Source organism: Molossus molossus, unplaced genomic scaffold (genome assembly GCF_014108415.1).
Source record: "Molossus molossus isolate mMolMol1 unplaced genomic scaffold, mMolMol1.p scaffold_m16_p_12, whole genome shotgun sequence".
Lineage (NCBI taxonomy): Eukaryota > Metazoa > Chordata > Mammalia > Chiroptera > Molossidae > Molossus > Molossus molossus.
In genome coordinates, this window is record NW_023425347.1 from 468,068 (window position 1) to 493,434 (window position 25,367).

Here is a 25,367-nt window from a genome sequence, read left to right on the forward strand (position 1 = left end):
ATGTGTAAAGCAGTTTCATCTTACATTGGTTTTAAAGCAAAAGTTGGGTAAGGAAGGGAGGCTTTACTCTTAAGTTTGCAAGAAAACTTTGACCTTGACAATGTTCAGTACCATGAAGTTTATGCTCCTGTAGGATGTTTACTGTAAAAGACCTTAGTGATGTTTTTTGGCATTTTATTACATTAAATATTCTTAACCCAAATTCTGCTTGTACAGACAATCACGTACTGTTCAACAGTTAGTGAACTTTTATTTGTTTGTTAACTTCACCCAAGGAGATTTCCCCATTGACTTTTTAGATAAAGTGGAAAGGGGGGAGGAAGAAAGAGAGAAACATCAATGTAAGAGAGACACGTGGACTGGTTGCCCCCTGCACAACCCTGACTGGGGCCGGGGATCAAACCTGCGACCCTTTGGTTCACAGGTTGATGCTCTAACCACTGAGCAAACTGGCCACTGCGAGGGGGATCACTTTAATTTGGTCTTTCAAATCAGTGAAAAGGTGAATGCTGTCCAGGTTGGGGGGTGGTACCATTTAGTTAGTGATTTTTGAGTTGGATTTTGAAGAATGACTATATTTCAATATAAAAGTGATGGGAAAGCCGGGCCGGCTCGGTGGTTGAGCAAGGTCCCGTGGACTGTGAGGTCCCGGTTCGATTCCTGGTCAGGGCACATGCCCAGCTTGTGGGTTCGATCCCCAGTAGAGTTGTGCAGGAGGCGGCCAATCAATATTTCTTTCTCACATAGATGTTTCTGTCTCTCTCTCTAAACAATCAATTAAAAAAAAACAAACGTATTTTAAAAGTCACAGGGAAGAGGGTTGTAGGTAGTGCTGGTGACCGCTCGGGTAGAGGTCTTAGGTCATTTCCACTTCAGTGCCTGTCATCTCACCTGGACGGAGACCCAGAGTCCTCTGGCTGTAGGGTGTGCTCCAGGTCTCTCTTGGCTGCCAGGAGCTCTGAGCGGGCCTTTGTCTTCACTGTCCCTGGTCCCCAGAGCCTAGACACCAAGTGCTCAATAAGTGAGTGCTGAGTGGGAGAAGTTCAGAAGGCACCTCGTGTGTAGGGTGTAAGATGTGTTCGAAGGGTGATGTAACGGAGTCTGTAGGGGGACTGGTCATGAATGCCGCGCAGAGTTTTGCAGTGAAGTGCTCACAGTGGAGCCCTGTGGAGGACGCACTGGGAGGACCAGGGCGGAGGCTGCAGGACATATACAAGCTTTTGTGGACAGTCCATTCATTCGGTTGACAAGTTGACTGTTTGCTACACTGTGCTAGGCTCTGAGGATACGAAGGTGACTGAGAACCGGTTCTAGATGGTGGGACCAGAAGGGAGAAGGTTCTGCAGTTGAGGTCTCAACAAAGTGGCGTGTTTGGGGCTTGAACCTCGGCCTTGCCAGCGAGGTGGGATGGTCTTAAGTCTCATAGACAATTTCTTGATGTCAGTAGCTCCGAGAGTTCCCAAGAAAACAAAGCCTTTAAATTTAGGAGCTCTAATTGTATGTCAACTATACATCAATAAATGTTTTGAAATTGCTTTGTTTTTGTTTTTTAATGCAGAGGCCTTACAGTGATTTTGAATTAGGTCCTGCCCAAAAGTTATTACCATTATATTGATTAATGCACGTATTTTCAGAAGGAAAATGTGTGTAGGGTATATATAAATATATATATGTGCCTGCACACTGGCTCAGACTGCAGCTCGAGTCAGTGTGTCGCTTCTGGGACGTAGTTTATCAGTCCAAAGACTGGAGAGGTTGACGTGCATCCGACAGAGTGAGTGATCGGGTTAAATGAGGTGATGTATAGGAAAATTCTTTGTACACCAGACACTGCTACAGATGCATGATGTATTGTTGGGGGTGGGAGGATGGATGATGCTCTAACACTGCAGACGAGTTTGGGACAGGATATACAGAGAACATGAAAATTTAAAAATACCTTGTACCAAATATTCTGAGTATGGGGGAGAAGTGGCAGATTCCCCTTAGTAATATATTCATAGGGCTTAAAAACCACGCTGAAGGGAAGTTTGCCGCTGCAGACATGTTTATGTGTAGCCTGGGAAGTATGGGGACACTTAGCTCTTTGGGAGCAGATATTCATGATCTTTCTCGTCACTGACTTTATTGTTTCAACCCCGTTAGGAGAATCTGCCTTTCTCATGTGTTTGTTTATTCATTGACTCTGTCTTCTAAATGCTTGGGTGTAGTTGAAAGACTATCCGTTTTAGTGCTACCTGGGTTCAGACTTGCCACTTGCTTGATTCTGAACAAGTTATTTAGCACCCGAGTCATGGATTTCTTATCTCTAAATGTCGGTAATACCTGGCCTGCTCTTTGCTGCATCTGCTGCGAGGATGAAGACCATTCTCAGCAATCAGACTGTCGACATGCCAGAAAATGTCGCCATCCCTCTGAAGGGCCACAGTTATTGTGAAGGGCCCCAGAGGCACCTGCGGAGGGTCTTCAGCCACGTCAGTGTAGAACTCCATCTCCTTGGACAGAAAGAGAAGAGGCTCCGGGTTGACAGGTGGTGGGAACTGGAAAGGAACTGGCCGCCGTTCGCACTGTCTGCAGCCCTGTGCGGAACGTGCCCAAGGGCGTCCCACTGGGCTCCGGTACAAGATGAGCCTCGTTGTTCAGGAGATGGTTCTCTTGTCAAGTCAGAAATTTCTTGGGCGAAAATACATCCGCAGAGTCAGATGAGGTCAGGTGTTGCTTGTTCAGTATCTCAAGCCCAGAAAGATGAGTTGATTCCTGAAGGAAATGACATTGAACTTGTATCAAATTCAGCTGCTTTGATTCAGCAAGCCACGACAGTTAAAAACAAGGATATCAGAAAATGTTTGGATGGTATCCATGTTTTTGAAAAGGGAACAATTCAGCAGGCTGATGAATAAGATCTAAGTTGTCCAGCTATAGAAACACCAAGATGCTGAATGATTTCCACACTTATTTGCGATATGGGGGAGATGCAATAAAAGCCTTGTATTGAAAATAATAATAATAATAATACTTGGCCTGTCAGTAGTGAGGATTCGCTGAGATAACTATGTAAAGGATCCTAGCTTGATATTTGGTGGGATTTAGGTGGTCAGCAAATGTTTCGTTCCCTCTCTGTTTTCTTATTGTGCTAAATACAACATAAAATTTGCCATTTTTACCATTTTAAATGTAAAATTCAGAGGCACTAATTACATTCATAATGTTGTGCAAACATACCACTGTATATTTCCACAACTTTTCATCACCCAGACAGATACTCCATACCCATTAGTCATGAACTCCCCATTCCCTCCTTCTAACCCCTGATAGCTCCCAATCTACTTTCTGTCTCTATGACTCTGTCCCTTCTTTAAAAAAAAAATTTTTTCCTGATTTTAGAGAGAAAGGGAGAGGGGGAGAGAGAGAAACATTGATGAGAGAGAACATCGATTGGCCGCCTCCTGCATGCCTCTCACTGGGGATCGGGCCCACAACCTGGGCATGTCCTCCTGATTGGGAATTGAACCGGCAACCTCTTGGTGCATGGGTCGATGCTCGACCACTGAGCCACACCCGCTAGATGACTCTGCCCCTCCTATATAGCTTATACAAGTAGAACCCTACGACATAGGCTTTCTCACTTAGCATAACGTTCTTGAGGTTTATTCATGTTGTACCGAGTGTTACTCTGTTGCACAGACCACACTTTGTATCCTGTTGAAGGGCACTCGGGTACTTGCACCTTCCGCCTGTTTGGAGCAGTGCGCTGGGCAGGTGGATGGAAGAGTGGCTGTCTGAGTCCCTGCTTTCGGTGCTTTGCAGTGTGTACCCAGGAGTGGAATCAGAGTTATATGGTGGTTTTTAATTTTTGGAGGGACTACCAAACGGTGTCCCCCACCTTTGTGTTTGGTTTCCCTCTGCACCACTCATGCAGGTCTCATGTAAGATCCAGAACAACTATCACTCAGAGCTGGAAGAAACCAGGTCTGGTTAGCACCTGATCATCTTGTTTTTCTCCACTTCCAAACAGACATGCATCTCTCCACAGCGTCCACCGCTGACTGCTGCAGAGGCCTCTCTCCTTTGCTGGTTTCATTCTTTTTTTTTTTTTTTTTATCCTCACCTGAGGACATTTTTGCATTTTTTGTTCAGACAGAGCGGGAGGGAGAGAGAGGAAGAGACAGAGAGAGAAAAATCTATGTGAAGAGACACATCGAGTGGCTGCCACCCGCACGACCAACCAGGGCCGGGGACAAACTGCAACCAAGGTACATGCCCTTAGCGGGAACCGAACCCGGGTCTCTCTGTACCGCAGGCTGATGCTCTAACCGCTGAGCCAAACCAGCCAGGGCGCTGGTTTCATTCTTAACTCTTCTCTCCTTCTCCGACGTTTTCTTTCCTTCCCCAGTTCTTCCTCTGTGCCCTCTGGTCCATCACTCCCTCTTTGGACCGCAAGCCGATGCTCTACCACTGAGCCAAAGCGGCCAGGGCCCATCACTCCCTCTCATCCTAACCCTGCCTGGACCCCCGCTGCTGTCCTCCTTGTGGGGAGGGTCCCGGGGGTGGCCTGAGGTCCCGGGCTGGATCACATTCATACACAGCACACTTACCTAAACCAGGCTTTCAGAGGGTTAGCAGTTGTAATAAATAATGGCAAGTATTTGGGAAAAGTTGTGTGGAAAATAAGAAAATGTTATCATCAAAGGAGGGAATTGAGTGTGCAGGCTGTCAGCGCCCGTACTGCTAGCGATAGCTGGCAGGAAACCATGAACGTGAGCTTTCCACAGACAGTCCAGCAGAAATAACCCGCAGACTACAAGTCAGATATGACTTCTCAGACAAGTTCCTCTTCATTCCCGTGTTCCTGGTTGGCCTGGTCAGAAATTGAACGTTGTCATTCCGTTTTATTTGGCTTATTTCTAAGACCATTATAAAGGCCTCCGTTCATGATGTATTTGACGAGAACGGGGGAGATGAAGGGTTTATCCATGTGGCATAGGAGAATGTGCACACGTGAAGTAGCTGAAATTATAACGAAGCCGCACTGAAATGTAAGCGGCAGCCGTGAGCTGTGGGTGACACTCCTCAGGAGAAAATGAGTGGCAGCCAGAGTTCTGAAGCTAATTTTAGTGATTTGCTAATCCATGGGCAAGCAGAGTGGGGGTGGGGCATGGCGGGCGAGCAGGAATCGACCCCGCAGCCGTGGGAAGAGAGCAGCTTTTGCCCAGACACCCACACACACCCTGCATACAGTGGATTAGTTCTGTGGAAGGACCTGTAGTGGAGAGAACGAGAAAAGAGAACTGGAATCCAGACTGTCCATGACTAACCCCACGATGACTACTCAGCTCCTGAATCCTGTGTCTGCAGGCTAAGACCTTCAGAGAAAGGGGAGTGACATTTACTGAAAATGCACTGTTGGTTGCTAAATGGTGAAGTGCTTTCCTGCTGTGTTAAGCCCTTGGCTGCTGAGGGAGTTTCCCGGTGCCCACGGTATACCTGAGGGCATGGTGCAGGTGCAGAAGTTACACCTGGGGGCGTGGTGCAGGTGCAGAAGTTACACCTGGGGGCGTGGTGCAGGTGCAGAAGTCCATGCTCGTTAATGAGAGATGGGGCCAGGACCCTTTCCCCCTGGGTTTGGACAGTCTGTCTGGTTTTCCATGGCTTCCTCTTCAACATGCTTTCGGGCTCCGTGTCTGTTCAGGAAACCAGGTTTTTACACGATCCAGAATGATGCTGTTAGTAAACATAGCGGGAGCAGCCGTATGCAAGAAGAAACAGGTGAAGTTAGTTTAATATGCCGAACTAGTATCATGTCCAAACTGAATACATATCACAGAATATGAAAAATTCGAGGTGTTTTACATGTTTTGTGAACCAAATCGCAGGAATCCTGTGTACATTTGTACTCAGAGCACATCTCAGGTCGGATCAGCCACATTTCAGGTTGCTCCAAACGGCTGGTGGCTACAGCTTGGACTGCACAGATCCAGGAAACAGGTGGTGAGACTCACCCTAAACAAGGTGAGGCTGTGCTTGGAAGCAGCTGGAGGAATTGTGGGCGAGCCTCTCCTAAGACAGGAAGCTCTGCGGAAGGTACCTGCGCAGAAGGCAGGACTCTTTTTAAAGGAAAGTGAAGACATTGCCATGTGCCGAAAGGACATGACCGACCGAGGCTGTTTATGGCGAGCAGTGACGTCATGCTGACCTTTATCACCACCTCCAGCACTGACCGCAGGAGAACTGTGGGGTGGTGACGGCCAGATGCAAACCATATTTGGGCAGGATGACATCTCTCGCAAATCTACTAACCATTAAGAGTGGAAACCACTCTCTAATGTGTGTGATGCCATGTCAGGAGCCTTTTCTCCCAGAGCCCGATCCCCTCACAGATGGGAGCGGCTGTGTTAGCTGCAGGAAATAGCCGTGAACAGATTCCCTTATATGGGAATTTCCACAGACCTCAATTCTGCACGGAACAAGATGAATAACAGTTTCAGACTTCTGTTCCAGCAACTGAAATTAGTTAACAGCATTTTTGGAATTTTCCCTTATCCTTTTTTCTTTTTAATTTATTTTTCTTTTTAATTTATTTTTTTCTTTATTGATTTTAGAGAGAGGAAGGGAGAGGGAGGGAGAGATGGAAACATCGATGGGAGAGAACATCGACTGGCTGCCTCCTGCTTGCCCCCCACTGGGGATGGGGCTCACAACCTGGGCATGTGCCCTAACTGGGAACCCAACTGGCAACCTCTGGGTACATGGTCGGCGTTCAAACACTGAGCCACACCGGCTGAGTGACAGGTTTCCCTTTTTGTAGCCGAATAGTACTCCTGTGTGTGTGTGTATCACATTTTCTTTCTTTTCTTTTGTTTGTTTGTTAGTCCTCACCTGAGGATATTTTTTTCATTGATTTTTAGAGAGAGTGAAGGGGGGCAGTGAGTGAGAGAGAGAAATATCAACATGAGAGAGACACATTGACTGGTTGCCTCCCACATGCGCCCCAACGGGGCCAGGGATCAAACCTGCAGCCCAGGTACGTGCCCTTGACCAGGACTCGGCCCTGAGACCCTTTGGTGCTCTGGCCGACGCCCTAACCACTGAGACACGCCGGCCAGGGCAGTTGGCACATTTTCTTTATCCACTTGATCTGTCAGTGGACACTTAGGGTGTTTCCCTGTCTTGGCTGTTGTAAATAATCCTGCAACTAAGGGGACACACATACTTCTTTGACAGTGATTTCATTGTCTGCAAGTATACATCCAGAAGAGGGGATTGCTGGATCATGCCGTAGTTTTCTTTTTAATTCTTTGAAAGACCTCGGTACTTTTTCCATGGTGCTGCGCCAGTCTGCATGGCCCCAGCAGTGCGCAAGGGCCCTCCTCTCCACGTCCTTGCCAGCCCTGTCTGGTCTTTTTTTTTTTTCAATCCTCACCCAAGGACATTTTTTTCATTTTTTTGTTCAGATAGTGGGAGGGAGAGAGAGAGAAACATCGATGTGAAAGGGACACATCGAGTGGCTGCCACCCACACGACCCAACCGGGGCCGGGGACAAACTGCAACTGAGGTACGTGCCCTTAGCGGGAACCGAACCCGGTTCTCTCTGGACCGCAGGCCAACGCTCCAACCGCTGAGCCAAACTGGCCAGGGCGTCTCTGGTCTTTTTGATAATAGCCAATCTAACAGGTGTGAGGTGGTGGTACCTCATTGTGGTTTTGGTTTGTATTTTCCAGATTAGTGATGATGAGCACTTTTTTAGTTACTTTTTAGCAATTGGCATTTTTCTTTGGAAAAATGTCTATTTAGATCATCTGCCTATTTTTAAATCAGACATTTTTTTTTTTTTTTTTTTTTGCTGTTGAGTTATTTGAGTCCCTTGTATATTTTGTATGTTAACAACTCCTTGTTAAATGTGTGGTTTGGAAATATTTTCGCCCATTCTGTAGGTGGCCGAATTTTCATTTTGTTGATTGATTCTTTGTTCTGCAGAAGCTCTTTAGTCTGATGTTCCACTTGATTGTTGCTTGTGCTTTTGGTGTTAAATAAAAATAAAAAAATCGTTGCCAAAACTGATGCCAAGATTTCCACTTATGTTTTCTTCTAGGAGTTTGACAGTTTCTGGTCTTCCATGTACCTTGTTAATCCATTGCTAGTTAGTTGACTTCTGTGAGTGGTGTAAGGTAGACCTCCGATTTCATTCTTATGTACCTAATGTTTTGTGTCTTCCGTTTTATTAAACACTATTTAGAAGTGGTAAGATATGTTTTTAATATTGTATGAAGTGGTGGCTACTCCGACTTTCACGGTGGTGGTTTTGTTCGTGTGATGTTGAACCTGAGAATTAGCTTCCATTTTCTGAAGATGATGTGCATGTAATATCTCCAGGGGCCACACGGTGGCAGAAGCAGCGCTTTGAAGCCCGTGGACTTGCAACTTGCGCTAAGTCACAGCGCTGGAAACCTGTGGGTCGTGACCCCTTTGGGGGTCGAACGACCCTTTCACAGGGGTCGCCTAAGACATAATAGTAGCAAAATTCCAGTTATGAAGTAGCAACGAAGATAATTTTATGGTTGGGGGTCACCACAACATGAGGAACTGTGTTAAAGGGTCGCGGTGTCAGGAAGGTTGAGAGCTGCTGCAAGAGAATGTCTGCTTTGTATCTTCATCCTTTTTTTAAAAAAATGAAGGCGTAGAATTTAATAAAAGGAGCCTCCAAATATCTACCTTAAGAATTAAAACATAGCAAATATAGTTGAAATTTCTCGGTACACTTTTCTGTTTTAATTATTTTCTCTCCTCCTGAATTTTCTCCATGAGGAAACCACTTTTCTGAATTTGGTGTGTATCACACCTGAGCATGACTTTATATTTTTATTACACCGTCATGTATTCTCAACATAATGGAAGTGTTTTCACTGTTTCAGAGTTTGTATAGTGTACGCTATTTTGTGTTATTTTGTAAACTGTGCTTTTCACTCAACTTGAGCTTTATTCATGTGGATTCTGTAGCTTTGGTAGATTGTTTTCTTTTGAAGCTACATAGTATCTCATTGAAGAGGACAGGACAGGAAGGGTGGGCAGGTGACTGGGGAGTCCCGAGAGTGTGCAGTGCCCTGTTTGGGGCATGTTATGGCCAGGTACATGCAAAAGAATTTCCTGGTTAGGTGTATATTCTTTTAAAAGTTGTTTTGTTTTTATCCTCAGCATTCTTTTTCTCTGATAAAACATAAAGGCTCTACCTCCACTCTGGAGTCCTCTCCCCGCCTCCATGGCACACCCTGCTGCCTGGACTATCTTCCTTCTCCAGCCTGAATCCAAACTGTGTTGTCTTTTTACCATGTGTCATACAGATTCCTTAGCCTGGACTTGGCAGGTCTTTAAATGATGGCCCTAAACTGCCCTGCCTTCTCCTCGCTCTGGTTTTCACAGAGGGGCCGCCCGTGGTTCTCTGGGTCAGCTTCCCCTCTCCACGGCTTTGTTCTCATTCCTTCACCTAGAATATTCTCGCCTCTCTCCCGTGTCCTTCTTTCAGAATCTAACATATCCTTTCATTTATTTTATGTGATCTTGGACAGGTTAGTTAACATCCCTCAGATGTGACATCCTTTGAGTCCTCATTTTCAAAAAGCACCGAGGGTCTTGTCCAGCCTTCCGTGGTCCTGTTGTGTGTCCTGCTGTTCTTACAGGGGCATCCATGCAGTGTGTTCTGATTCCAAGGACGTCATGCTGTTTTCGTCCCCATTGATTAAAATTGCTTAACTTAAAAATATTTTATTATGAAAATTTTCTGATATAAAAATGGAAGAAATGAATCCCCATATACTCATTAGCCTGACTTAATTACCATATTACCATATTTGCTTTAGATATCTTTTTTTCTGTTTTTTAATTAAGATGTAATTGACATGTAACATTATATTAGTTTCAGCTGGTCAACATACTGATTCAGTATTTGTGTATATTGGGAGATAATCACCACAATAAGTCTAGTTAACGTCTATCCCCATATCTAGTTACAAATTTTTTTTTCTTATGATGAAAGCTTTTAACTCATTGTTGACCAGCAATTTTACGCAGAAGTTATCTCATGTCACCGACTATTTTTTCGTAATTGAGTATGAAAGTGAAACAATCTAAATAAACTTCAGTATACTTCACTTATACATAATGAATTTAAGTGAAACTTTATATATATCTGCTACATATTATATTTTATACATATTATATAAGTAATTTTTTATATGATATACTGTGTAGCAATCACATACGTGTAATGGTGCATGACATATTTTGCAAATATATCTGGTTTCGCTGCGCTGTCATCTAGGGATAACTCTGCTTAGGTACAGACAAAGACTGAAATTTTGGAAGAAAGTAATCCAAATAGGCCTAATTTTATACGGTCTGTCTTCATTAGATGTATTTTGTGAATTATCACTAAGATGGAAAAGTGTAAGAATTTGCTCGAACCTCATTGTTCTCATAGTTTTAGGAAATATTGTAGCTTCAGCCAAAGGGTCCATTGACCAGTAATCCCTTTAATGTGATTTTTTCCTTTGTCCCATCATATCAACAAACCGAGAAACTTCTTTACAAGTTACATCGTGAGCGATCAACATGTTTTAAGATCAACTCTCCGCAACGTTCAGATATGCAGTACAGAATTGTTAACTGTAGTTACCGTGCTGTGCATTACGTCCCTGCTACATTTATTTGGTAAATGGAAATGTATACATTTGACCACCTTCACCCATGTTCCCAGCCCCACCTCTGCCACTTTTGTCAACCTCCAATCTGGCCTTTCTATCTATGAGTTTAATTTTTATGTGTTGTTTTGTTTTTAGATTCCACGTATAAGTGAGACCATATGGCATTTGTCTTTTTCTGTCCAAATTATTTCACTTAGCATAATACCCCTCAGGCCATTCATGTTGTCACAAATGGCAAGATTTCCTTTTTTATGGCTGAGTAATATTCCATTGGATGTACATGTACCACATTTCTTTATCCATTCTTTCATCAACCGGACACAGGCTGTTTTCATGTCTTTGCTGTTGTAAATAATGCTATAGTGAACAGGTGGGTACATATTTTTTTTTTGGTTTGTGTGTTTGTTTTCTTTGGATTAGTGCCTGGAAGTGTAATTGCTGGATCATTGGGTAGTTCTGTTTCTGATTTTTTGAAGACTCTCCATACTGTTTTCCAAAGTGGCTATACTAATTATTTCTGCCAACAGTGCACAAGGGTGTACTTTTCTCCACATGCTCAGGAACGCTTGTTATTTCTTGCCTTTCATAGGAGAACCGTTCCAGTAGTGTGAAGTAACACCCCACTGTGGCTCTGATGTGCATTTCCCGGATGAGTAGTGAGTGATGCTGAGCATCTTTTGTGTACCTGTTGGCCATATGTGTATCTCCTTTGGGAAAGTGTCTATTTAGATTCTCTGCCCACTTTTTAAATCAGATTGTTTTTGTTGTTGTTTTTTACTGTTGAATTGTGAGTTGTGTATGTGTTTTGGATAGTAACCCCTCAGCAGATGCGTGATTTGCAGATGATTCCCTCCGTTCAGCAGGTGCCCTTTCATTGTGTTGATGGTTTCCTTTGCTGTGCAGAAGCTTTATAGTTTGTTGTAGTCCCACTTGTCTATTTTTGCTTTTAACGCCTTTGCTTTTAGTATCAAATTCAAAGGATCATTGCCAAGACCCATATCAAGGACCTTACTACCTGTTGTCTTCCAGTTTTATAGTTTCAGGTCTTACGTTAATATTTTTTTTTTCTTTTTTTTTTTGTTCAGATAGAGCGGGAGGGGGGGAGAGAGAGAGAGAGAGAGAGAGAGAAACATCAACGTGAAAGGTACACATCGAGTGGCTGCCACCAGCACGACCCAACCAGGGCCAGGGACAAACTGCAACCGAGGTACATGCCCTTAGCAGGAACCGAACCTGGGTCTCTCTGGACCGCAGGCCGACACTCTAACCGCTGAGCCAAACAGGCCAGGGCTTACGTTAATATTTTTAATCCATTTTGAGTTCTCTTTTATGGTGTAAGTGCAGGTTCGTTCCTTTGCACGCGGCTGTCCGGTTTTCCCAGCACCGCTGGCTGAAGAGATGTCCCTCTTTCCCCCATTGTATCCTCTTGGCTCCTTTGTCATCAGTGAACTGACCGTCTGTGGGTGGGCTTATTCTGGACTGCCAGTCCTGCCACCGACGTCTGTCTTAGCCAGCACCACGCAGTTCGATCACTGTAGCTTTATCATGCAGTGTGAAATCGGGGAGCATGATACATCAGCTTTGTTCTTCTTTCTCAAGATTCCTTTGGCTGCTTGTGACCTTTATTCTCTCTTAATTCACTTAAGTATTTAAAAGTAAATCCCAGACATTAGGTCATTTCATCCCCAAATACTTTAGAATTCATCTCCAAAAATGTGGACATTTTCTTATATAACCACATATCCTTATCACATCTAACAAAATGAGTGTTCAACGTATTCAGTAATACTCGGGTCATAATCAAATTTCCACGTTTGTCTCAGGAACGTTATTTCGTAGCTGATTTGTTTGAACTGGCATCTAAACCAGCTCACACTTTAGTAATGCACTTGATGGTGTCTCTTCAACCTCCGACTCGGAGGAAGAGCCTTCCCTGGTGTTCCCGTCCTTGCTTGTTGGAGACACCAACTCTGCTGTCGTGCATAATTATGGTTTGAATTCTTAAATAAATTTTATTTTGTAATAATTTTAGATTTATAGAGAAGTTGCAAAGTTAGGTGGTTCAGCCAGTCTGCATACGCCCCTCACCCACGTTCCCCTCTTGTGAACACCGCACCTTCACAATGTCTTTCTTCTGTTCTGGCACCGGATCCTGGAGACTACATTGTGTTTAGCCTTGGTTGAATTTTGAAATAATTCTGATAATAAGCTCTTCTCTACTGCTGAGGAAAATGACAATTTTCTGGTTAGGAGGTGGTCTAGTGTAATAGTTAAAAGTACAGTTAAAGCTGAGCATAGGGCTAGCTTTTAATTTCTCAGTCATGTAATAACTGTATGATCCTGGACAAATTACTTGTCTACTATATCAGTTTCCTTGTTAAAATGGCAATGATAATATTACTTACTTCATTGGATCATTGAAAAAAATTAATTTGATAAATGCATGTAAAATGCTCAGAAGAGTGGCTGGCACGTTGGTAACCCAGCTCTTGGCAGAGGCGTTGTTCCTGAATCAGTGAGCCCCAGGGAAGGAGCTGGTCCCCCGGGGAATAACATGGGCTCTTTCTTCCATTTCTGTAGAAAGCATTCCTTTGCTTTGGTTCTGTGACAGTGGTCTCATTGTGTTCTCAGGTACTCACCTCTATTTTGAGAATTTTTATTCAGCAAACACATTTATCTAGTATGTTTGGGTCAGCGGAACAGTGGCTTCAGGGGTTAGTTTTATCCCTTGGCAGGAGTTTCCTAAGCTCAAGATTGCAGGATGAAACTGCGTACCTTTGCTCCCTGTTAGTCTCACACAGTGATGGGTTTGGGTTGCATTTAGAATCGCCTTCTTTACCAGCTTTGCTTTGCAGAAGGCACGATAAGCAGATGTCTCTTGGTAGGTTTAAACCCTAAAATTTGTGGTATGAAGTGTTCTTGAAGGACTTGGAATTAGGTTGGTCAGAGGCGGGGCTCTTCACACTCCCAACGCCCCTACGCCTCCTTCTCCCCGTCGCCCCTCAGCCTCCGCGCCGTCCCAGCCTCCAGGGCCTCCCTGTTGCCCGTGGACAGCTCACTTGGTTGCGGCCATCGCTAGGGTGGAGAACAGCCGTTCCGTTGGAATGCTTGCCCCTCTACTTCTCCAGAACTCGTGGGCACGCGAGGAAGCCCGTGTGGGCAGGAAGGAAGCGGCAGCCTGGCCATCTGCACCTGGCGCCCCGAAGTGCTCGGGGACTGGTGACGCTGAAGGTCGCCGCAGGGAAGCTGGCTGGGGGAAGGTGTGTGCCAGCCGGGCTGTGCGGGGCTCGGGCTCCTCCCAGACCTCACACTCATCCTCGGTGCTCTCTGCCACAGAACTCGGCTCCTGGCTCGTGTGCGGGAGGGCGAGTGGGCTTAGTCCCTTTCCAGCCCGTGTGTCTCTTTGGGGATGTCCTCGGCTTCTGTGCCTGTATGTCCTAGAAGGTTCTTGGGCCTCGTTTCTGTTCAGAGGCAACTTGAGCTCAGGACGGACCTTCTGATGATTTGTTGTCCAGAGTGTTTTGGGCCCAGAGACAGTGTCTGAAACAGGAACGTTTGAGTAAAAGGCCTGGGTTTGGATCTGTACCTTATCGGTTATGTTGCTTGGGCAAGACATTTAATGGCCTTAAGACTCAGTCACCTCCCCTGCAAAATGGGAAGAAGGATCACACCTGGGAAGACGAGATGAAGAGAACATGAGGTCGTGTACAGAACGCGTTTGGTAGACACTCGGACCTCAGCTGTTGTTGGCATTGACTAGATTAGATAAACAGTCAAGAGCCTCTGTCTTCACAACTGTGTGCCGTGAATATTTCTGTGTCACAGCTTTTTCTATGTAAATACTCTTCTAAAACTATTTTTTGATTCAGAGTAAGCCTTTCTGTGGACGAGAGGAAAACAACAAAGTGCCGGTCAAGCCGTGTCCCTGGGCCGGCCTGTTGCTGCCAACGAAGGCCTCGTCAGTGCTCTGCCTCTCGTCCCCTCCACGACTGTCTGCCCGTCCGTCCCCTCCACGACTGTCTGCCCGTCCGCCCCTCCACGACTGTCTGCCCGTCCGCCCCTCCACGACTGTCTGCCCGTCCGCCCCCTCCACGACTGTCTGCCCGTCCGCCCCTCCACGACTGCCTGCCCGTCCGCCCCTCCACGACTGTCTGCCCGTCCGCCCCTCCACGACTGTCTGCCCGTCCGCCCCTCCACGACTGTCTGCCCGTCCGCCCCCTCCACGACTGTCTGCCCGTTCCGCCCCCTCCACGACTGTCTGCCCGTCCGCCCCTCCACGACTGTCTGCCCGTCCGCCCCCTCCACGACTGTCTGCCCGTCCGCCCCCTCCACGACTGTCTGCCCGTCCGCCCCTCCACGACTGTCTGCCCGTCCGCCCCTCCACGACTGTCTGCCCGTCCGCCCCTCCACGACTGTCTGCCCGTCCGCCCCTCCACGACTGTCTGCCCGTCCGCCCCTCCACGACTGTCTGCCCGTCCGCCCCCTCCACGACTGTCTGCCCGTCCGCCCCCTCCACGACTGTCTGCCCGTCCGCCCCTCCACGACTGTCTGCCCGTCCGTCCCCTCCACGACTGTCTGCCCGTCCGCCCCTCCACGACTGTCTGCCCGTCCGCCCCCTCCACGACTGTCTGCCCGTCCGCCCCCTCCACGACTGTCTGCCCGTCCGCCCCCTCCACGACTGTCTGCCCGTCCGCCCCCTCCACGACTGTCTGCCCGTCCGCCCCTCCACGACTGTCTGCCCGTCCGCCCCCTCCACGACTGTCTGCCCGTCCGCCCCTCCACGACTGTCTGCCCGTCCGTCCCTCCACGACTGTCTGCCCGTCCGCCCCTGGCTGCTCTGGCTGCTTCCTGGATGCCTCGCACCAGTTCTGAGTCTGTCCGTTGCCACCACAGTAGCTCGCGCTGTCTCCTCCCTGCGCTTCTGCGTGGGTTCTGAGCGGTCTGCCCCGTCCTGTCCCCCTGGCCCCCGCTGACCGTACGTAGAAAGCCAGCCTGGTATTCCTTCAACAGAAAGGGTTTATTTGTGAGAAAGAAAGGATCCCGGTCCAGTCCCTGCCATGTGAGCCTGGTGCTGGGCGGGGGTTGGGAGGAGACAGGAGAAGTGCTCTCAGAGCAGGGCGGGGAGTTGGGGCGCTGCTGTCACAGCCCTGGGGTCCTTCCTGGGGGCTCCCATGCGCAGCTGACCGCGCACGAGAGGGCCTCCCGATTCCTATCCTGCCGGAAGTCTCTCGTTCATTTTGACATTCCCCTTTCGGACTGAGGTCTTTCTCTGGAAAAGCACCACTGACCCACAGTCAGGTCTTCTGATTCCAGCAGCCTTGGTCCCCATCCCGGGAGGACCTCCCCTGGGTGTCGAGGCCCCTGTCAGAGGGCAAGTGCGTGGTCTGGAAACCTCCAGGGTTCACAAGCCCCAGGCGCAGGCTTAGCAGCAGGAAAGCACAGAGCAGAGTTAAAACGTAACAAGCTGTGATGATTCTGAAACAGGAGTGAGACCGAAGGCAGTGACCCAAGGGGTTGCTACTGTGCTGGACTCGAAGCTCCTGATGATGCTGCCAGCAACTGGAGGGGTTTCTCCTTCCCACAGTCAATTGGGAAATGCAGGAAATGGCATTTTCCTTCCAGGAAAGAGAAAACGAAATGAAGTGAGAACAGCAGGAACAAATGTGGTGTGAGCTTGGCCTGGCCATTCTGGGGGCGCTCCTTCAGGTGCCTGGCCTCAGTTCCAGTCCACTGAAAGCAGTCACTGTCCACTGACCAGAGGACGGGCAGAACCACGCAGGTGCCTCAGTTCATCGCAGTCGGCCTATCGATCAGGTGCTCCATTCTGCAGCATCTCCACCTTCTGCAGCATGGGTGGTCTTTTCTCCTCCTTCCACCTCGTGGAGATGATTGTGCAGTTCCCGGGAACTTGCTTGCGTTTGTGAAGTGTTTCCACAGTTGGAGCTCGTGGGTCAGGTCTTCCAGGCGGACGGTACCGGATTGACCGGGACGAGCAGTGTGCTGTCTGAGAGGGTCGCGCTCAGTCGGTTTTGGGGGAACCACACTTGTAGATCATCCCTGTACTGACATCGGGTTCGATACCCCCAGGCAATATGTAGTTCCATGGTCCTCGGCTCGTTAACCGAAGCCTTGTTGAGCTTCACAAGGGTGCCGTTGGTGATCTGGAGAGGGCGTGAAAGCTGGGGCCTTTGGGCCTTTGGGCTCACACCACTGACACCTCTGATCGTGATGACAGAAGCCAGTTTGGATTCTGCGGTTTCGTGGAAATGGCTGGCTTTTCTTTTTGTACCGTCCTGGCCCTTAGAATGAACCTCAGTTCTGTCCATCTGCCTGTGTTCCTGGTGACAGTGGTTAGCTTTTTCATAGCTGAGCTTTCTCCTTGCCTTTTTGTTTTAAATCTTCATCCGAGGATATTTTTTCCATTTATCTTCAGATAGAGTGTGAGGGAGGTGGGGGGTGGTGAGAGAGAGAGACACATCGACTGATTGCCTCCCACACGACCCGACCAGGGCCAGGGACGAACTGCAACCGGGGTACGTACCTTTGCCCAGAATCTAACCCGTGACTCATTGGTCCGCGGGCTGATGGTCTAACCGCTGGGCCACACCAGCCAGGCTTGATGCCTTCTTTAGGTGTGACGTGAATCCAAGCGTCTGCTCCCTGGAATTTAGTAGCACGGGTTGGGTGACAGTACCTGGTTGGTAAGGGCCCCAGCCAGGCAGAAAGGAGTCTTTCTGTGAGATGTCTTGTTCGGTAAACAGTCTGCAGGTTGCAGAGTGTGGTGTTTGGGTTTCATCTCCTGGAGCACACAGGAAAGATCACTCTACGCGAGCTCGGCTGTTTGCAGGAGCAGCAGTCAGGCCTTCGCAGCACTGCAGTGTGCCCCCCGCAGCAGCCGGGCTCCAAGGCAGCGGGAGTGCCCTGCCGCTCACTGCAGTGTGCCCCCCGCAGCAGCCGAGCTCCAAGGCAGCGGGAGTGCCCTGTCGCTCACTGCAGTGTGCCCCCCGCAGCAGCCGGGCTCCAAGGCAGTGGGTGCCTGAGTGCCCTGTCGCTCACTGCAGTGTGCCCCCCGCAGCAGCCGGGCTCCAAGGCAGCGGGTGCCTGAGTGCCCTGTCGCTCACTGCAGTGTGCCCCCCGCAGCAGCCGGGCTCCAAGGCAGCGGGTGCCTGAGTGCCCTGTCGCTCACTGCAGCGTGCCCCCCGCAGCAGCCGGGCCCCAAGGCAGCGGGTGCCTGGACTGCCCTGTCGCTCACTGCAGTGTGCCCCCCGCAGCAGCCGGGCCCCAAGGCAGCGGGAGTGCCCTGTCGCTCACTGCAGTGTGCCCCCCGCAGCAGCCAGGCCCCAAGGCAGCCGGTGCCTGGGGTGCCCTGTCGCTCACTGCAGTGGCCGGGCCCCAAGGCAGCGGGAGTGCCCTGTCGCTCACTGCAGTGTGCCCCCCGCAGCAGCCGGGCCCCAAGGCAGCGGGAGTGCCCTGTCGCTCACTGCAGTGTGCCCCCCCGCAGCAGCCGGGCCCCAAGGCAGCGGGAGTGCCCTGTCGCTCACTGCAGTGTGCCCCCCGCAGCAGCCGGGCTCCAAGGCAGCGGGAGTGCCCTGTCGCTCACTGCAGTGTGCCCCCCGCAGCAGCCGGGCCCCAAGGCAGCGGGAGTGCCCTGTCGCTCACTGCAGTGTGCCCCCCGCAGCAGCCGGGCCCCAAGGCAGCGGGAGTGCCCTGTCGCTCACTGCAGTGTGCCCCCCCGCAGCAGCCGGGCCCCAAGGCAGCGGGAGTGCCCTGTCGCTCACTGCAGTGTGCCCCCCGCAGCAGCCGGGCCCCAAGGCAGCGGGTGCCTGGAGTGCCCTGCCGCTCACTGCCGTGTGCCCCCCGCAGCAGCCGGGCCCCAAGGCAGCGGGTGCCTGGAGTGCCCTGTCGCTCACTCACAAGGGGAGATTTATGAGCTCCAGAGGGGCTGCACCTGAGACTCGGGACCAGTAGCCGTGCTCTTGCCAAGCTATTGGAGGATCTTTACAAACGGTGCCAGTTGAATCTTAGTAAAGCCTGTAGTGCGTTCAGTCAAACCTGAGGACCCTGTGGGCATAGAACCGGCCCGACAGGACAGACTGGTTGAACCACTTGACCAGCAGCATAGGTTCCCTAGGTAGGACTAACCCTCTGTCACAGGACTTGAGCCACAGAAGAGGCAGCAGTTTATCCACAAGGGAAGGTTTCAGTCCAGGGAGAACATGTACACATCATGACTAAAACTTATATCCATGAATTAGGGGAAGCTGTATAAAATGTATTGGCCAGACATCAAGTGGTCCATCAGGCAATTTAAAATGTCCAGAACGGCCCTGGCTGGTTTGACTCAGCGGTGAGAGCATTGGCTCACGGACCAGAGAGACCCGGGTTCTGTTCCCACTAAGGGCACGTACCTTGGTTGCAGTTTGTCCCTGGCCCCAATTGGGGTCATGTTGGTAGCAACCACATGATGTGTTTCTCTCACGTAGATGTTTCTCTCTCTCTCTTCCTTCCTCTCTCCCTCCTGCTCTGTCTGGAGATAAATGTGGTGAGGATAAAAAAAAGTAAAATGTCCAGGATAGCTCTGGCCAGTTTGGCTCAGCAGATAGAGCATCGTCCCATGGACTGGAGAGTCACAGGTTTGATTTCAGTCAAGGGTATGTACCTCGATTGCAAATTGGTCCCCAGCCCTGGTCGGCGTCATGCGGGAGGCAATCAGTTGATATGTCCCTCTCACATCGATGTTTCTCTCCTCCCCACACCCACCCCTCGGGTGAGGATTTAAAAAAAACAACAAGAAAATGTCCGGGACAGTGCGGACAGGCTTCCCTGGGTTGTCCTGTGGACAGGTGGGATAAGCGACATAGGTGTTTTTTTGGCCATATTGGTATTTCCCTGCCAATATTGATCTACAAATGCTATTATTTTGTCAGCAGACCAGTGGTCTAATGCATGTACAGTAGTAGTTAGAAGTAGAAGTTTTAGGACTGGCTTGTTATTTGCTCCTAACCAGAGTTTTCTATTTTTTTTTTTCTTCCTTTTTTTTTCAATCCTCACCTGAGAACATTTTTCCATGTTTTTGTTCAGATAGAGTGAGAGGGAGGGAGGGAGAGAGAGAGAGAGAGATCGACGTAAAAGGGCACATTGAGTGGCTGCCTCCTGCATGACCCAATCAGTGCTGGGGACATGCCCTTAGCAGGAACCAAACCTGGGTCTTTCTGGATCACAGGCCAACGCTCTAACCACTGAGCAAAACCGGCCAGGGCTCTATTTTTATCAAACCAACAATTGTTGGATTTCTTTTTATAAAAAAATATATTCAAGGGTCTTACTTTTTTTCTTTTAGTTAAACTTGGCATACATTATTAGTTTCAGGTGTACAACATAGTGATTAGACAATTATGTAAATTATAAAATAATCATCCTAATAAGTCTAGTACCCATCTGACACCAAACAGTTATACAATATTATTGACTATATTCCACACACTGTACTTTGCATCCCATGACTAATTTTATAACTGGCAATTTGTACATCTTAATCCCTTCCCCTTCACCACCCATCCCCCCAAAACCTCCCATTTGGACAACATCAGTATGTTTTATGAATCTGTGAGTTTGTTTCTGTTTTGTTTGTTTGTTTTTAGATTTAACATATAAGTGAAATCATATGGCATTTGTCTTTCTCTGACTTATTTCACTTAGCATAATGCCCTCTAGGTCCATCCGTATGGTCCCAAATGATAAGAGTTTGTTCTTTTTCATGGCTGAGTAATATTCCATTGTATATATGTACCACATCATCTTTATTGTTTATCTGTTGATTGATACTTAGGTTGCTTTGATTCTGTATCTTAGCTATTATAAATAATGCTGTAATGAACATAGGGATACAGATATATTTTTTAATTAGTGTTTTGGATTTCTTCAAATAAATACCCAGATGTGGAATATCTGAGTCCTAGGTCCTAGGTAGTTCTACTTTTAGTTTTTTAGAAACATACTGTTTTCCATGGTGGCTGCATCAATTTACCATTTTACCAACAGTGCATGAGGGGTTTCTTTTCTCCACATCCTCACCAACACTTGTTGCTTGTTGATTTATTGAGGATAGTCATTGTGACAGATGTGAGGTGATATTTCATATGGTTTAAATTTGCACTTTTTTAATGATTAGTGATGGTGAACATCTTGTCATGTGTCTATTGGCCATCTCTATATCCTCTTTGGGGAAATGTCTATCGAGGTCCTCTGCCCATATTTTAGTTGGGTTGTTTGGGGGGGGGCTGTTAATTTGTATGCATTCCTTATATTTTGGATGTTAACCCCTTATTGGCAGATACCTTTGTTCGTCGATAGGTTGTTTTTTTGTTTTGATGATGGTTTTTTTAACTGTGCGAAAACTGTTTAATGTGATGTAATCCTATTTGTCCCCCCCCCTTTGTTTCCCTTGCCCAAGGAGACATCCAAAGAATATTACCAAGAGCATTGTCAAAGAGTTTACTGCCTGTGTTTTCTTCTAGTAGTTTTATGGTTTTAGGTCTTACATTTAAACCTTTAATTTTTTAATCTTCACCTGAGGATATGTTTTCATGGTTTTAGAGAGAGAGGAGGGGTGGGGAGAGAGAGAGAAAAAGAAAAATATTGAACGGCTGCCTCCTGCACGCCCCCATTGGGGATTGAGCCAGAAACCTGGGCACATCCCCTACCAAGAATTGAACGTGTGACCTCTCAGTGTGGGACAATGTCCAGTCATCTGAGCCATACCAGCCAGGGCTAGACTTTACCGTATTGATGACCCAGTTGGATTTCTTGTCTGGAAAGATGGCAAACTTTCCTTTGCCCTGGTAGAGCAGCAGCCCGTTCAGGCCCCAAAACTCAGTGGTGTCTTCAGTCTTCATGCATTTGAGGTACTGGGACGTCTTCCTTCTAGCAGAAAACTTGGGATGGATATCTTTGAAGTAAACCTTGATGATCAACTCCACAAAATCCTTATTGTCATCGCTGGAGATGGGCGTGTAGGGGCGACTGACCGGGTTTCTGTCTATTCGAGCTGAGAAGTAGATGTGCTGGCCAGCAGACAGGCCCAGGATGTGCTAGGGCGTTGTCAGGGCAAAGCATAACCGCTAGTGGTAGGTGACCTCCTTGTCAGTGAACCACAGCAGGTACTTGATATCCAGGCTCTTGAGGGTGATGGCCGGTGTGGAGTGCTGGAATAGCTTCATGAGCAGGTTGTAGAGGAACCAGACTGGGGAGAGAGGACCACGTGGCCCAGTTTGGTGGAACTGTGGCCCCCATGGTGGAACTGTGCACTCTGCCCCCTATGCTACCGAGGCAGTCAGGCCACCACTTCCACTGTGATCTTTGTTATTTCCTTCCTTCTATCACTTTGGGCATTATTTGTTGTTACTTTATAGTGCCTTTAGGTTTAAGGTTGGATTGTTTGTTTGAGATTTTTCTTGTTTCTTGAGGTTGGCCTATATTGCTATGAATTGCCCTCTTAGAAATGCTTTAGCTGTGTTCCATTGATTGAGAGTCACTGTGTTTTCATTTTCATTTGTTCTATTTGTTTTTTTCTTTGCTCTCATGGTTAACCCATTTGTTGTTTAGTAGCATGTTATTTAGCCTCCATGTGTTTATGTGTTTTTCATTTTTCTCCTTGTAATAGATTTCTAGTTTCATACCATTGTGATTAGAGAAGATGCTTAGTATGATTTCAGTCTTCTTACTTTTACTGAGACTTGTTTTGTGACCTAACATGAGGTTCTATCCTAGGAAATGTTTGTGTGCGCTTGAGAAATTTGATTTTACTGCATTTGGGTAAAATGTCTTAAAAACATAAATTAAGTTTATCTTATCTAATATGTCATTTAAAGCCTTTCTATCTTTGTGATTTTCTGTCTGGATGATCTATCCATTGATGTCAGTAGGTTTTTAAGTCTGCTTCTATGACCGTTTTGCTGTCAATCTCTCCCTTTATGTTGGCTAATATTTGCTTTATAGATTTAAGTGTTTCTATTTGGGGTGCATACCTGTTTATGAAAGTTATGTCCTATTGTTGGATTTATTCCTTTATTGTTATGAAATGCCTTTCATTGTACAGCCCTTGTTTTAAAGTTTATTTTGTCTGATATAAATATTGCTACCTCAGCTTTATTTGGTGGGAATGCTCATTTGCATAAAATATCTTTTTTTATCCCCTTACTTTCAGTCTGTGTGTGTCTTTTGATCTCAAGTGGATCTCTTGTTAGCAGCATGTGTATGGGTCTTCTTTCCTTATTTATTTAGCCACCCTATATTTTTTTGTTTTTTAATCCTCACCTGAGAATATGTTTTTATTTTCTTAGAGAGGAAGGGGGAGAGAGAAACATCAATGTGAGAAACATCAATTGGTTGCCTCCTATATGCACCCTAACCAGGGGTTGAACCCAAAACTTAGGTATGTGCCCTAATTGGAAATTGAATCCACAACCTTGTGGTGTACTCCAACCAACCTAGCCACCCGGCCAGGGCCAACCCTATGTCTTTTGATTGGGAGTATTTCGTACATTTACAGTCATTATTCCTTCAAATAGGTGTTCAATCCTTGCTCTCTCTCTTCTCCTTCCAGTACCTTTATGATGTGACCCTCAGTACACTAGATGTAATTCTAGAGGTACCTTAAACTATTCTTATTTTTATAATTATATTTTCTTTTTGCTAGTCCAATTGAGTATTTTCTGCTACCTTGTTTTTCAGATTGCTGACTTGACCCTCTGCTTCATCTAATCTGCTGTTGATTCCTTCTAATGTATGCTTCATTTCAGTTTTTCATTTTTGACTGTTTTTTTTTTTTTCTTTACTGGTTTTGAGAGAGACGGGAAGGGAGGGGAAGAGAGAGATAGAAACATCAATGAGAAAGAAAATCGACTGGCCTCCTCCTGCATGCCCCGCATTGGGGATCGGGGCGCACAACCTGGGCATGTGTCCTGACCAGGAATCGAACCGATGACCTCCTGGTGCATGGGTCCGATGCTCAACCACTGAGCCACACTTGCCAGACCTGACTGGTTCTTTTTTGTGTTTTTGGTGTCTTTGTTTAAGTCTCACTGAGTTCATCTGTTTTTTCCCCCAAGTTCATTAAGTAGTATCCTTATGACCAGTGTTTTGAACTCTGCATCTAGTAGATTGCTTGTCTCCATATAGTTTATTTATTTTGAAGTTTTATCCTGTTCTTTCATTTGGGACATGCTCTTTGTTTTCTCATTTTGGCAGACTCCCTGTGTTGGTTTCCATGTATTAGGTAGTGTTACTGAGACTTCCAGCCTTGGCTGAATGGCCTTGCATAGTAGGTGTGTTGTGAGCCGGGCACGTTCTCTCTGTTCACCTAGGCTGGGTGCTCCAGGGGTGTCTCCTGTGCAGGTTGTGCTCTCTTGTTGTATTGAGCCTTCATTGCTGTGGGTGTGTCAGTGCACAGGATTGACCCTCAGGCTGACGGGCTGAGGACTGGTCATGGATGGGCCGTTGTGTGGGGGCTGACCTCATAGAGTGTAATTCACTTTAGCGGGCTCTGGTGTCTGCGGGGTTTGCCCTTTGGGTTGTCATCTGTGGAGCTGGTTGGGTGGTCTAACCTGGCTATAAGGTCTGTAGAATCCGGGTCCCTTGGGTGGGACTCTGGTGCAGGCTCAGGTCATCTGCTGCCTTGCTGGACTTCGAGGAGCCTGGGAGACACTGGGCTGCACACCAGGGCTGGCTGTCACTCTTGTCAGTCTGGGGCCACTCGCAAGTAGCATGGGTCATCCCAGACGAGCCACTGCCTGTTTGGGGTTTGCGGGTCCCTGAGAGATTTTAGGAGAGGGGGCAGAACAATCGAGGTGGGCCCTTGTGTGGGAGAGCCACCAGAAGAGATTTGCAGGCGTGGGCTGGGACGAGTGGGCGGGGCAGGTCTCGGGGTTCTCCAGGCAGACAGACGAGCAGCGCAGCCAGGTTGGTGGAGAGCTTATACCTGGTGCTCACCTGTGCCTGCTGACAGGTGCAGAGGGACAAAGGAACACTGGCATCTGCCAGCTCTCTGACCCCAAGGAGAGCTGCCCTGCCCCTCCAGGTCTCCCCGAAGCTGGCACTCAAGACTGAGTGTGTTTTTGAGCAGCTGAGTTTGTGCTAGGTCCTTTGAAGGCCTGCAGCACCGAGGTCTTCCAGGCCCTCTGTTCACTCAGCCGTGAGCCCCGCTGGTTTTCAGCCAGACGCTGTGGGGCCTTCTCTTCCTGGCGGTGGAGCCCCAACCTGAGGTGCCTGGTGCAGGGCTGGGACCACTCGCCTTCTGCTGTTAGTCCTCACCCGAGGATTTTTTTCCCATTGATTTTTAGATAGCATCGGGGGTGGGGAGAGGAACATTGATGTTAGTGAGACACATTGATTAGTTGCCTCCCGCATGACCCCGACTGGGGCCAGGGATCGAACCTGCAACCCAGGTACATGCCCTTGACCGGGAATCAAACCTGAGACCCTTCAGTGTCTGGGCTGATGCTCTAACCGCTAAGCCACACCGGCTGGGCTCCGTCTGTTTCTTATCCCTCGTGCTGCTTGTGTGGGACCTGCCCCTTCGGCCCCCTGCTCCCCCTGCAGTGCGGCTGGTCTCCAGGCAGTTCTGAGTGATGGTGGTTCTGCATTCCGCTGGGCTTTCGTTGTGGCTGTGGGAG

At 48.0% G+C, this 25,367-nt stretch overlaps 2 protein-coding genes across 5 annotated transcripts in view; both read left to right on the forward strand.

Annotated features, from left to right (window-relative positions):
• LIMS1 (LIM zinc finger domain containing 1) overlaps positions 1-25,367 on the forward strand; it is a 97,560-nt gene that overhangs the window by 624 nt on the left and 71,569 nt on the right. Inside the window, exon 2 of one of the 4 annotated variants that reach the window (XM_036257032.1) lies at positions 11,285-11,351. The exons of the other annotated variants lie outside the window; for them this stretch is intronic. The gene's annotated coding sequence lies outside the window, so the exon portion shown is untranslated. The remainder of the gene's footprint in view (positions 1-11,284; positions 11,352-25,367) is intronic. 4 annotated transcript variants of the gene reach the window in all.
• LOC118626155 (60S ribosomal protein L9-like) lies at positions 2,313-2,900 on the forward strand. Its single transcript, XM_036255509.1, has one exon. It carries the CDS (start codon positions 2,313-2,315, stop codon positions 2,898-2,900), a length of 588 nt encoding a protein of 195 aa, XP_036111402.1.

Excerpts from the sequence above, each read along its gene's own strand:
- LOC118626155 (XM_036255509.1), top strand. The coding sequence starts at position 2,313 with ATGTCGGTAATACCTGGCCTGCTCTTTGCTGCATCTGCTGCGAGGATG.